The sequence below is a fragment of the Leopardus geoffroyi genome, chromosome C3 (assembly GCF_018350155.1).
Source record: "Leopardus geoffroyi isolate Oge1 chromosome C3, O.geoffroyi_Oge1_pat1.0, whole genome shotgun sequence".
Lineage (NCBI taxonomy): Eukaryota > Metazoa > Chordata > Mammalia > Carnivora > Felidae > Leopardus > Leopardus geoffroyi.
This window is the reverse complement of record NC_059338.1, coordinates 6,181,702-6,194,328: the sequence shown is the minus strand read 5'-3', so window position 1 is coordinate 6,194,328 and position 12,627 is coordinate 6,181,702. Positions and strand designations below refer to the sequence as shown.

At 43.9% G+C, this 12,627-nt stretch overlaps 2 protein-coding genes across 5 annotated transcripts in view; both read right to left on the bottom strand.

Moving 5' to 3' along the window:
• Positions 1-12,627, bottom strand: part of ATF6 (activating transcription factor 6) — a 202,722-nt gene that overhangs the window by 77,046 nt on the left and 113,049 nt on the right. The gene's annotated exons all lie outside the window — the stretch shown is intronic.
• On the bottom strand, positions 7,125-8,591 carry LOC123586946 (proteasome activator complex subunit 3-like). The gene has a single exon (XM_045456589.1). The coding sequence runs from the start codon at positions 8,416-8,418 to the stop codon at positions 7,687-7,689; it is 732 nt and encodes a 243-aa protein (XP_045312545.1). The 5' UTR covers positions 8,419-8,591; the 3' UTR covers positions 7,125-7,686.

Below are 12,627 nucleotides of genomic sequence, written 5' to 3'. Positions count from 1 at the left end.
CTCGTTCTCTCTCTCTCTCTCTGTCAAAAATAAACATTAAAAAATGTTTAAATAGATTTTACTGAAAATCAAAAGGTCCACACTTAATGAAATGCCACGTCCCCATAATACACCACCGGAGAAAGTTCTGTTTCAGCTTCAAGGTGCATCTCAATCACCTTAGAAATCTTAGCTCCCACACAGGGCTGACTTTATATGCAGAGGTAACTTCAGACTTTCTAGTACACGATAAAAAAGGAAAAAAGAAACTGGTGAAATCGTTAATAATCTACTTTAGTTAACCCAGTGTAGCCAGGATATTATCATTTAACATGCAATCAACATAAAAGTTACTGAGATATTTTACTATTTTTCTGCGTACCAAGCCTTCAAACTCTGGTGCGCCTTTCACGCTGCTAGCACATCTCAATGACCAGTTCTATCTGAAGACTCGTGTCGACTGTACGGAACTCGCTAGAGGGCAAACTTCTTTTGGGAAACGGCCCTTTCGGGCTTCCTCCCTAACAAAACACTACAGGTCTTCTCCGTACCCCGCTTCATTCTGTATGAACAGCGGTTGTAACAACTCCACTTAGCAGTTCTTCGGCGGTGAAGAGTCGGGGTGGGGGAATTGGTCAGCAGGAAATTTTAAACCCATACATCACGAGAGTAAAAAACCAAACTCTTACACTAGACGTCTTCTGATCTATCTCCAAATGCTCTCACAGCCCCACCCTCCAACAAAATGGCATCGCTGATGGTACAGAACAACTCCTCGTCAGGAGGATAGGGAACTGGAGGTGCTGACGTTCCCGGGTTTCGTTTAGCGAGGGTCATTTTTATGACCCACGCAAAGTTACGTTTAACATAAATTGAGAGATTTCTTAAAAATGTCTTTACATCATCTTTAAGTAAAAATATTATGGGCTTAGAAACAGTTCAACATCTCTTAAGTTTTGCACAATAACATTTTTTTACATTTTTTTAATATTTATTTTTGAGAGAGACAGAGCAGGGGAGGGGGAGAGAGCGAGAGGGAGACACAGAATCCAAAGCAGACTCTGCCTCTGAGCCGACAGCACAGAGCCCGATGCAGGGCTTGTACTCATGAACCATGAGATTATGACCTGAGCCGAAGTCGGACGCTCAACCGACTGAGCCACCCAGGCGTCCCTAGAAGGACTCTCTTTGAACAAAATCTCATGATTGATAATAGGGAGACAGTGTGGCTCGGTGAAAAAAAGCACTAGCCTGAGACGGAAGATGATGTGCCTTCTAGATTTTGCTTTGTCACACATGGGTTGTGAAGCTATAGAGCTCGCTGGGCCTAAATTTCTCCATCTGTAAAATTAACGGGGGCAAAAGTACATCTCTCAGTCTCCAGAATTTACATTAAAAACTTTATCTGACAACTTCAAAATACTTTACACTTTGAAAGCAATAGTATTTGAAGCAGATGTGACTTCCAACATAATGCCGGAAAACTGTAAAAATGAGCTTAAATAACAAAGCCAAAACAAATGGCCAAATTGTGAAAGGAATCTAATTCTGATAATAGGCTCATTTCCTGTTCATCAGCTCCTGCTAGCTTTCCACAAATAAGTTAAAATAACACTTGACGTTCTCTGTGTGAGAGAATTCATTAAAATCAGTTTACTGGTGAGACATTTTAAATTTGAGTGACTGGGGTCACTAAGTTTCACTGCTAAAATTCTGCCTTTAGGAACTCAAAGACCTAGCACAATAAAGAAAACCATACACAAATGTATGGTCATCGAACAGAAAGCACCTAGTATTGTTGATGAAAAGATAAATCTGAAACTTTTAAACATATATTCTGCTTCCCAGGAGTAATTTCAGTTGAAGGTGGGCAGATACTAATGAGTTAGCAGAATAGTGTTCCAATGCCAAGAACAAGGGTGGTCCAGCACCTGTTCCCTAACTGACTGAGTCCTTTGTTTTTGTTTTTTTTTTAAAGGATCAGTAATTTCTAAAAAATGCCTTGATGTCAGTGCACAATAGGATCTTTCAGAAATGTTTACATGTTGACAGAGGAAGTAGGATTCCCTCCCACTCATAACAAATCATGCACATAGGAATGACTCCTCTAGTCAGTATAAAATAATGCCACTGCTCTCTTATACACATTTCATAAAGGTAATTAATATGCATTTCTTGGGAGAAGATAAGCACTAAAGAGTGAAATTATTACAGCTATATTGCTAATGCCATATGGAGCCCCAACCCAAAAGCAGCGTAACCTCCTCATCTACATGTCGAAACATTCTAGGCACGTGTCCTCCTGGCTACCTGATCTCGATTTTCCACACTCTGGTCAAAATCTGTGCTTCAGACAAATACTCTCACCGTCAGGTGACAGAGCCACAAGAATCCTTGGGAAAGCAAGTGAAAGGGGATTTACCTACTGCTATTTCTGAACCTGGGGTATCAGTCAAATGAAACTGATTTTGGCTAGATCGGATCTAAATAGAAACGCCTATCCTCTACAGAAATATGCATAATGATTTGCAGTGATTTAAAAACGTGTATGCATTCTTTAAAATAAATGAAACCCACAAGTACATTTCAATAACTTTGAACTATAGGGTTATGAGTAATTCCTCCCTGTTTATTTTTCCAACTTTCTGAGCACTGAGATCGTTCTTTTGAGCTTTAAAACTGATCACACAGTTATCTATTAATGGTTAAGGCCACTTGGTAAGAATTCTGTAGAAACATGAAAACCTCATAAAGACTATAAAAACTGTTGCCTCTGACAACCAAGGAATTTATAAACAATTCAGTAATTTAAAAAAAATCTAAGCTCCAAAGTTTCAGACCTTAAAAATTAAGCCTCTTCTACATCATTTAAGAATCTTCCCTCCGTTCTTGGGGCGCCTGGGTGGCCCAGTCGGTTAGGCGTCCGACTTCAGCCAGGTCACGATCTCGCGGTCCGTGAGTTCGAGCCCCACGTCGGACTCTGGGCTGATGGCTCAGAGCCTGGAGCCTGTTTCCGATTCTGTGTCTCCCTCTCTCTCTGCCCCTCCCCCGTTCATGCTCTGTCTCTCTCTGTCCCAAAAATAAATAAACGTTGAAAAAAAAAAATTAAAAAAAAAAAAAAAAAAAAGAATCTTCCCTCCGTTCTAAAACCCAGATCTACCAATACCCGAGTTTCAAATCAAATCTGAGTCAGCAGCTGTCACCAATTATAAAAAGAACTTAAAACTACACTTATTTAATCCCAAAGTAAGTTTTTAAAACCATTTTTTAAGAATAAAACATCAAGGGGCGCCTGGGTGGCTCAGTCGGTTAAGCGGCCGACTTCGGCTCAGGTCATGATCTCGCGCTCCGTGAGTTCGAGCCCCGCGTCGGGCTCTGTGCTGACAGCTCGGAGCCTGGAGCCTGTTTCAGATTCTGTGTCTCCCTCTCTCTGACCCTCCCCCGTTCATGCTCTGTCTCTCTCTGTCTCAAAAATAAACGTTAAAAAAAATTAAAAAAAAAAAAAAAAAGAATAAAACATCAAAACATGCTATCTCAATTCAGCAGTCTTTTAAAAGGGACAAGACTGGGGCTGTAAGTGCCAATAATGGGCAAGTCACATGTATCAGAAACCACCAGTTGTATTCACACCAGTTCCTAAAATAGGTCTATTCTTGTAAGAGCTTTTGCAACCATTTACAAGAAAGGGGAAAATCACAAAAGGCTTGATTTTTGCAGAAGGCACTTTATAAAAGTGTTCCAGCTCCAGTTTGGTTGGGTATAGTGTTAGAACAGGGAAATAATGCAAATACCAAAAATCCTTAACTATGGAGGACATGCGTCTTTTCTTAGTAAAAGACATGCCTGGGTATGAGAGACGATTTGTTTCAATCTGGCACAGGGTTTGGCAAAGCTTAGGAGTAAAACGAACAAGCAAAATATGATGGCTATGTTGTGCACGGAACAGATACTTTTAAAACTTTTAACATTTATTTATTTTTGAGAGAGAGGGAGTGAGAGTACAAGCAGGGGAGGGGCAGAGAGAGAGGGAGACACAGAATATGAAGCAGGCTCCAGGCTCCGAGCTGCCAGCACAGAGCCAGACGTGGGGCTCCAGCTCACGAACCAGGAGATTATGACCTGAGCCGAAGTTGGATGCTTAACCAACTGAGCCACCCAAGCGCCTCTGGAACAGATAATTTAGACCTGAGAAGATGAACCATGCCTGAAAACTAAGTTTGGACGTCTCTTACATTGTCCATTACATGCCTGTGTGCAATTAAATGCCTGCCAAACTGTTCCTGGCACTTTTGTGATTCAGATAGAATACCTTACAAGGTAAATAAAGAACTCACAAGGGGGAATGTCAAATGCAGACAGAGGTTTTTCTATTAGGCCAGATGTTTTGTTGTTGCTGCTGTTTCAAGTCAGATTTGAAAGACTCGGTCTTTTCAGAAGTTCAACAAAACAATGAATTTATTTTACCCCAGTATCATTTTTTTTTAGTTTATTTTGAAAATAGAGTTTCTACTAAGCCAGTTTACAAATCTTTCTGATTTATATAGAATAGAAAAATATTCATATCCATCTTAGTAAGAGTAGGCCCAAGTACGAGGTTCGTTTTCTAGATGTAACTACAAATAAAATTTTATTTTTCTTTAAAGTTTATTTATTTTGAGAGAGAGAGAGAAAGGGAGGGAGGGAGGGAGGGAGGGAGGGAACAGGAGCAAGAGAGCAACAGGGGGAGGAGCACACAGAGAGGGAGAGGCTCCAAGCAGGTTGCGAGCTGTCAGCACAGAGCCTGACACGGGGCTCAAACCCATGAACCGTGAGATCATGTCCTGAGCTCCAATCAAAAGTCGGACATTTAACCCACTGAGCCACCCAGGCGCCCCACTATAAATAAAAATTTTTTTAATAAAATTTTTTAATATTTATTTATTTTTGAGAGAGAGAGAACAAACGTGCGCGCGCGCGCAGGTGGGAGAGGGGGCAGAGAGAGAGGGAGACACAGAATCCAAAGCAGGCTCCAGGCTCCAAGCTGTCAGCACAGAGCCCGATGCGGGGCTCGCAATCACGAGCCATGAGATCATGACCTGAGCTGAAGTTGGACACTTAACAGACTGAGCCACCCAGGCACCCCTATAAATAAAATTTTAAAAACCAAAGGTGATTGCAACAGAATTCTACGTCACTAACTCACTTTCCTCATGGAGAAATATCATCTCTTTACTCACTCAGGTGAAACAGAGAAGGAAAATGAAAAAGCAAAAGAAATGCCAAGAATCATTCGGCACTTCCTAGAGAGACACTGACACCAACCTCAGGAAAACATAATGCGTATCCCTACCATGTTAGAAAAAACAAAAAATCTGCCCACCATAATGTGGTATAGTTCAAACTCGGAAACATTTCTATTTTTAAAAATATGCACAAGAAAACATCTCCGCTTTACATCTTAAATAATTCTTGCTGATAAAGAGGAAATGTTTTTCTAACAGCCTGTAGAGTCAAGTCTGTCCTTAAAGATTCATGCTAGTTTTCACTCCTGGCAACGAAAACACGTTGAAGAGAAACTCCTGAAGAAAAAGCCTCATTCAAAAGTGATTTCATTCATTAAGTAGGGAAAGGGGGAGAGGGAACATTCGGATCAATCAAAAGAAGACATGAAATGATTCATGTTTTCACCCTTATCCATAAACAAGTTCAGAAGGTAATTGCATTTGTGGCAAGAACTATATCCTCACAGAGATATTACTAAAAAAGGGGAAAAGACAGAATTACAAATAAGTTTAATTTTTTTTTATTTTTTGAGAGAGAGAGAGAGAGAGAGAGAGAGACAGAGACAGTGCACGCAGGGGAGGGGCAGAGAGAGAGGAAGACACAGAATCCAAAGCAGGCTCCAGGCTCTGAGATGTCAGCACAGAACCTGACCCGGGGCTCGAACCTGTAACTGTGAGATCATGACCTGAGCCGAAGCCAGACGCTTAACTGACTGAGCCACCCCAGGCGCCCCTAACAGATGTTTCAAAATAGGCACCAGACTCTTTTATATGGTCACCTTGTTTCAGAGGGTCTTATGTAGAAAAGAAATTGCAATGGGAAATACATTTTCACCTCTCACAAAAAATAAGTTTAATCCCTCATAATTTTCCCCCCAAAAGCTCATTTGAGAAATAATTTACCGCATGAAAGTACTACTATAAAATACTTTAAAAGACCAAGGTCATAACTTACGTATGTATATAGTTTCAAAAACATTATGAGGATTCAGGGTACAAGTAGCTGAACGGGAAAAAGAGAGGAAGCTATCCACCGGGCACAGAGATGATCTCATTCCTGTATATAAAAAGGCATCAAAATGCGCTCTGCTCATGCTTTTTCCCAATGGTATTTCTGAGCAGTGACGATCCTCAGATTAATATTAATACTAAAAAGCTGACTAAAGTACCTTTACTATCAGAAAACATGAAATTCGGAACAAAAACCACTAGGGAGAGAGGATTCCTCGCATCAAAAGACAGAAGTTCTCTGCGATGCATGAGGTGACTCAAGAGCGTAATAATCTACTGCAACTGAAATCTGGAAATGCGGGGCTTGAAAAATACCAACGGTATAGATCACCCAGGAAAAAGACAACGGTTCCCTCTCAACCCGACCCCAAAAGCAGGAGGTAAACACCCAAAGTTACGTTTTAGAGTCTTTGGATTTAAATAACGATCCACATCTTTTGAGATGGAAATTCGAACGAGCCGCCCTAAGAGATATCTCAAGAGGTGAGAGGGGAAACAGAGATGAAATTCAATGGAGGAAGAAAAAAAAAAAAAAAAAGCAAATGCGATACAAAGCTTAAAGGATCCAACAGGAACTTCTGAGGCAAGTGAACACACCCAGGAAATCCTCAGCTGCGTGAAAGAAAACTGGAAGACGTGGAGATGGTAGAAGGTCGTGCAAGGACGCAGTGTGCACAGATCCCTGTTCGCTCTAAGGGAGGCGTGGGGTGTGCATTTCTTCAGAACACTAAAGGTCGAAGACTCTTTATCTGCTCATTTTTCTCACACGTCAGAGCTGGGAAATCTCGAGCGTGGGGGGTCCAACCGAGGAGGGGGGAAACCCTGTGCCACTGAAGACTACATTCTGATAAGCACGCTGAGTCCATCGCAAGATGTTAAAACCAAGTTTTATTTCAATCTGCCAAACGGGAGACGTACGGTGACCTCGACACATCTCCGTAAACTCCTTTCCTTGCAAAAAAAAAAAAAAAAAAAAAAACAGACGATGGTGACGAAAGGAGCATTTCTGAGGTTTGAACAAAGTAACACATAGCAGAACCTCAGGAAAAGCTTCATTTAGCTTTCTTTTAAACATTTTTTTCCTGGAGTAACCCCTCAAACCATTCAATGCCAGCAATGCCATAAAAGAGAAACCCTGGCCCACATTCGTCTACGAAGCTGCTTTTAAAAGCTGTTTCTAAAAATGGCAGTCCTTTTCCTTGGCCAACCCTACCACCTTCTACCAGATGGCTTGTCCCCATCCTCTCAGCGAAAGAAAAAGCAAATAAAAACTACACCGGAAGTACTCAGTGGGAGGATAAGCTGTACGAAACCGTCACTGAACGGTCGGGCACGTTTCCAGTCGGTCCATCACCTACAGTGTCATTTCTAACCCCCTTCGGCTGCCCGAACAGCTCGGCCACCTCCCGAAGGAAAGAGGGGTGGGGGCAGGTCCTCAGTAGAGGTTGTCAGTGTTGGTGCTCCGAGGGGTCTTGATCTTCTCGATGTTTTTGAGGATCACATCATGCAGGGTGGCGTACTGGTTCCGCACGTGCAGCAGGATCTGGCGCACGCTCAGGTACTCGTTTTCGTCCACCTCGGCCACCGTGCGGCGATAATCTTCCACCTGGGGGTACTTCACGATCTTGGACACCAGCTTGGCCCTGGTGTTGTAGTAGGTGGAGAAGCGGCGCAGATAGGAGGCTGCCGTGCTCTCCACGGTCCACAGCTGGTCCACGGTGTCCTCCTGGATGGACACTCCGAAGTTGTTGCCGTCCTCCACCTTCGGGATGAGCAGCTGCACCCACATGCGCACCGTGTTGCATTTCTCCCTCAGCAGCTCGATCTCGGGTTTCACCCGCTCGATCAGCTCCACCAGATGCTGGTTGCTCCGCAGCAGCTGTCCCTCGCCGCCCGGCAGTGCCGGCACTTTGACCGAGGGCTGGGTCTGCGGAGGCGGCGGGTCCCGGTTGGGCCCGTCCCCCGCGGTGTCGGGGGGCTCCGGGGCCGGCACCGAACGGATTCTGGACAGGTCTTGCAGGCGCAGCTCCTGGACCCGACTATCCAGCTCCGACAGCTTCTGAGGGAAGAAGGTGGACACCAGATCCTCGGCCTCCTGCGCGATGCGGGCCCGAAACGAATCCACTTTCCCCCGCACGTCCTGCTCCAGCTTCAGCGGGGAAGCCATGACGTCCAGGGGCGTCGAGCGTTGGGGCGGCGGACACTACCCGGGCTCCCCCCGCGGCCGGCGGGCCGGCCTTGGGCTTCCGCCGCCACGGCCAACTCCCAACAGACCATGCCCAGCCACGCCGGAAGTGACGTCCCGGACTCCCGGCGGCGCGGCCCCGGCCCGCGGAGGGTGGGGAGGGGAGGGAGCCACGTGCCGACCGCGCCCTCCGGGCAACGCCCCAGCCAGGCGGCCCTGGCACCTGTGTGTGTGCAGTGGGGGTCGGGGGGACTGCGGATCTAGTTCCCGGAGCAGTCCCCCAACCCCACCCCCACCCCCGGCCTCTCGGCCGGAAGCCTGCGCAGGAAAGACGGTTCCGAAGACCATCGGTAAACTTGAGCACTGTGAGGACCGAGCAGACAAGTCGATGTACTTTATACATAGAAGCTCAAGGAGATCCACGATCGCTCTACTTGTTTTACTTTCATTTTCCTGAAATACTTTCCTTTTGTTCTTTGCAATACCATAGTGCGTACCTTTGATTTTATACTGAAATTATTAAAGTTTAGATCAAAAAAGGATTATTCTAAAGATGTTACAAGTTCTGAACGCAACTGTCGCCTCAATTGAACTGCAAACTTCCTCAGGGCATAGGCCAAGTCTTAATTTGTCTCCGCTGCATGTGGCACAATGCCTGGTGTGGAGCAGGTGCTCAATACCCATCTGATGAAACAACCTTGAATTAGTAAGATTTTAGCAAACCATGACTTCACAAGATCTAGAACAAAAAAGTATCAACAAGACACGTTACAGGTTGGTCTCCGCAGCAAGCGGACAGAGATTGCTTCCAGGAAATTTATTAGGGGCTGTTCTTAACCAAAGGACCCCTGGAAAGGAAGAGCTACAGCAGAGGGAGAAGCTGATGAAATCTCTAAGCCTCAGCTGACCCCATGGGGAAGGGGGAAAGCCCCTTCACAGTTGTCCAAAGTTGAGGACAAGGCAATTCCTGAAGCGGGCTGTTTGTAAAGAAATTCCTTAGCTCTGAGGCACGAACTGGGGAGTGCCTCAAAGCTCCAAGAACACATGTACCACAGTAAGATAACTAGACTAACAAACTAGCATTCACTTGTATTCAAGTCAACTGTGTTCGGCCCCAATTAGGGGATGAAATTTCTGTGTTTCGATCATTTCAGGTCTTGGAATGTGACAAAGGTGTGGTAGAGGGAATTATATTTTCAACGATGTGTGTATGGGGATAAAGGTGTATACATATTGTGGTGTGTATGGGGTGGGTATTGGGGAACTACTGGTAAGCTGGATCTTCAGGTAGGAGGGAAAGTGGCAGGAAATGAGGCAGGAGGGTAAGCAAGGACCAGCTCCTAGAGGCAGGGCCCTGTTTGCCATGATTAAGGAACTTGGATTTAATAAAAAGCCAGTGAAAGGCAGGGAAAACACAAACACACACACACATACACACACAGATGGAGGACTTCAGTGGTCGAGGTGGATCTGAAGAGGAGAATAGAGAGAGACTGCTGATAGAATCCAAAGCATGCCTCAAAGTGATGGCAATGGGGCTGGAGAGAAGAATATAGAGTTTTAGGAAGTACAATTAATAGTACATGGTGATAGTTTTGGATATGAAGAGATGAGAAAAGGCAGAATTCAATACTAATTTTTTCTTTTTGTGGTTAAAGGAAGAATTTCTATTTATACCTACATTAAACCTCTCCTAAGAGATAACTTGGATATACATATATTTTTACACATGCAAATTTACATTCAAGTTAATGGGAATTTAGATAGAGCGATCAAACGGGAAAGGAAAATCCAATCTTAAAACATGACCACAGCTTTCCCACACCTTGATTTTCTTCATAAGTTTGGCTATAACAGATTACAAGAGAGCTACTATAGAAATTCTCTTTAATTGAAAAATATCCTCAGTGCTATATATGGTTTATCAAATGGTTACTCTTTTTTTCTTATTCCAAATTTTTATTTAAATTCTAGTTAGTTAACATTTAGTGTAATACTGGTTTCTGGAGTACAATTTAGTGATTCATCGCTTAAGTAAAACACCCAGTGCTCATCACAACAAGCGTCTTCCTTAATACCCATTACCCACTTAACCCATCCCACTTCCACCTCCCTCCAGTTAGTTCTCTATCATTAACAGTCTCTTACGGTTTGCTTTCCTGTCTCTTTTTTTGCCCCTTCAAATATGTTCATCTGCTTTGTGTCCCAGATTCCACATATGAGTGAAATCATATGGTATTTGTCTTTCTCTGGTGGACTTATTTTGCTTAGCATAATACACTCTAGCTCCATCCACATCATTCCAACTGGCTGAGTAATAATCCACTGTATATACCACATCTTCTGTATCCGTTCATCAGTTGATGGACACCTGGGCTCTTTACAAAGTTTGGCTATTGCTGATAGTAGTGGTATAGACATCGGGTTGCACTGTCCCTTCAAATCAGTATTTTTGTATCCTTTGGGTAAAAATCTAGTAGTACAACTGCTGGATCGTAGGGCAGTTTGGTTACTCTATTTTCAAAGAGAAAATATTTCTAGTTGCTCTTTTAGATAACGGAGGACTTTTTATATTATGACACTGACTAATGCAGCCATTTATATGAAATTATTTTCTTTAGTTGTCTGATGACAGGATATAAAATCCTTGGGGAGGGGGCTCAGGGGGCTCAGCTGCTCTTTTTTTCTGGCGTGGTGTAAGAATTGTATTCATTCACGTTTCTTGTCCTTGTTAATGAAAGCAACAGTTGGTAGGAAAATGACAGCTCCTAATGCTGCTTTCCCCACTGACCATCAGCAATCAGCAGTTGTTTTTAAAAATTATTTAATGCACTTGCATGCTATGATTCCACCCATGAAATGGACACCGAGTGCTAACAGGTGGAAGAAAGCCATGAACAGCTGTGTAGTGTTGTCTTGTTCAGGTCAGTTTCTCCTTTCTCCACAGCCCAGCAGGGTTCAGCATGTACGGATGCCAAGACTGACACACCACTCTTCTTTTAGTAATACCTACAGATTTAAGGATTGATTTATCCTTTAAATATCCTCCAGCTCTGAAACTAAGCCTGTAAAGAAAGGATTCTGTGGTCCTATGTATGAGTTCCATTTAGCGAATTAGTCTAAGCAACTATTGTGTCAACTCTTGGATATGAATGTAACTTCGAGGGGCGCCTGGGTGGCTCAGTCGGTCAAGCGGCTGACTTTGGCTCAAGTCGTGATCTCGCCGTTTTTGAGTTCGAGCCCCGTGTTGGGCTCTGTGCCGACAGCTGGGAGCCTGGAGCCTGCTTCAGATTCTGTATCTCCCTGTCTCTCTCTGTTCCTCCACCGCTCACGCTTGCGCTCAACAATAAACATTAAAAAAAAAAAAAAATTGTAAATAAATAAATAAATGTAACTTGGAGATACAGATTGGAATTTAATCCTTCAAAATACTTATTTCCTCACAGCTTTCTGTCAATAGAAGTTAGGAGAAATATAATCAATGGGGCTAAACCTAGATAATCATAAGATTCTTTTTTTTTTTTTTTTCAACGTTTATTTATTTTTGGGACAGAGAGAGACAGAGCATGAACGGGGGAGGGGCAGAGAGAGAGGGAGACACAGAATCGGAAACAGGCTCCAGGCTCTGAGCCATCAGCCCAGAGCCCGATGCGGGGCTCGAACTCACGGACCGTGAGATCGTGACCTGGCTGAAGTCGGACGCTCAACCGACTGTGCCACCCAGGCGCCCCTATAACCATAAGATTCTGATGAGCCCTTATGTTGATAAAATTCTTCATCTCTAGATTGCAATGGACCTTAAGTTATCTAGACCAAAGGGCTTCATTCAAAACTTATCGGTACCCCCTAGTGAGCATAAAATGCTTCGTTTTCCAATGTAGTCAGTGAGAACGCTGCCAGAGTCACTCTCTAGGTTGACAAATGCCTCCCTTCCCCCTCTCATTCTTCCTCCTGGTCTGCAGCAAGCAAAGGTACAGAAATAAACAGTGTAGAAGCACCTGCTGCCATGGCCTCTGGTCGGTCGTAGCTGCCAATCCAACATCTCCAGGATCTGTCTCCAGGTCTAACCTGTGCACACCTTTATGCAAAGAGGAGTGGCAACACAGCACTGTGGTTAAGGCTGTGCAGTCACCCTGCCACGTTCCAACCCCGGCTTTGCTAGTTACCAGCCATGTGACCCTGCTCGGTTAT

Coding starts and splice junctions, on each gene's coding strand:
- LOC123586946 (XM_045456589.1), bottom strand. CDS start 8,418: ATGGCTTCCCCGCTGAAGCTGGAGCAGGACGTGCGGGGGAAAGTGGAT.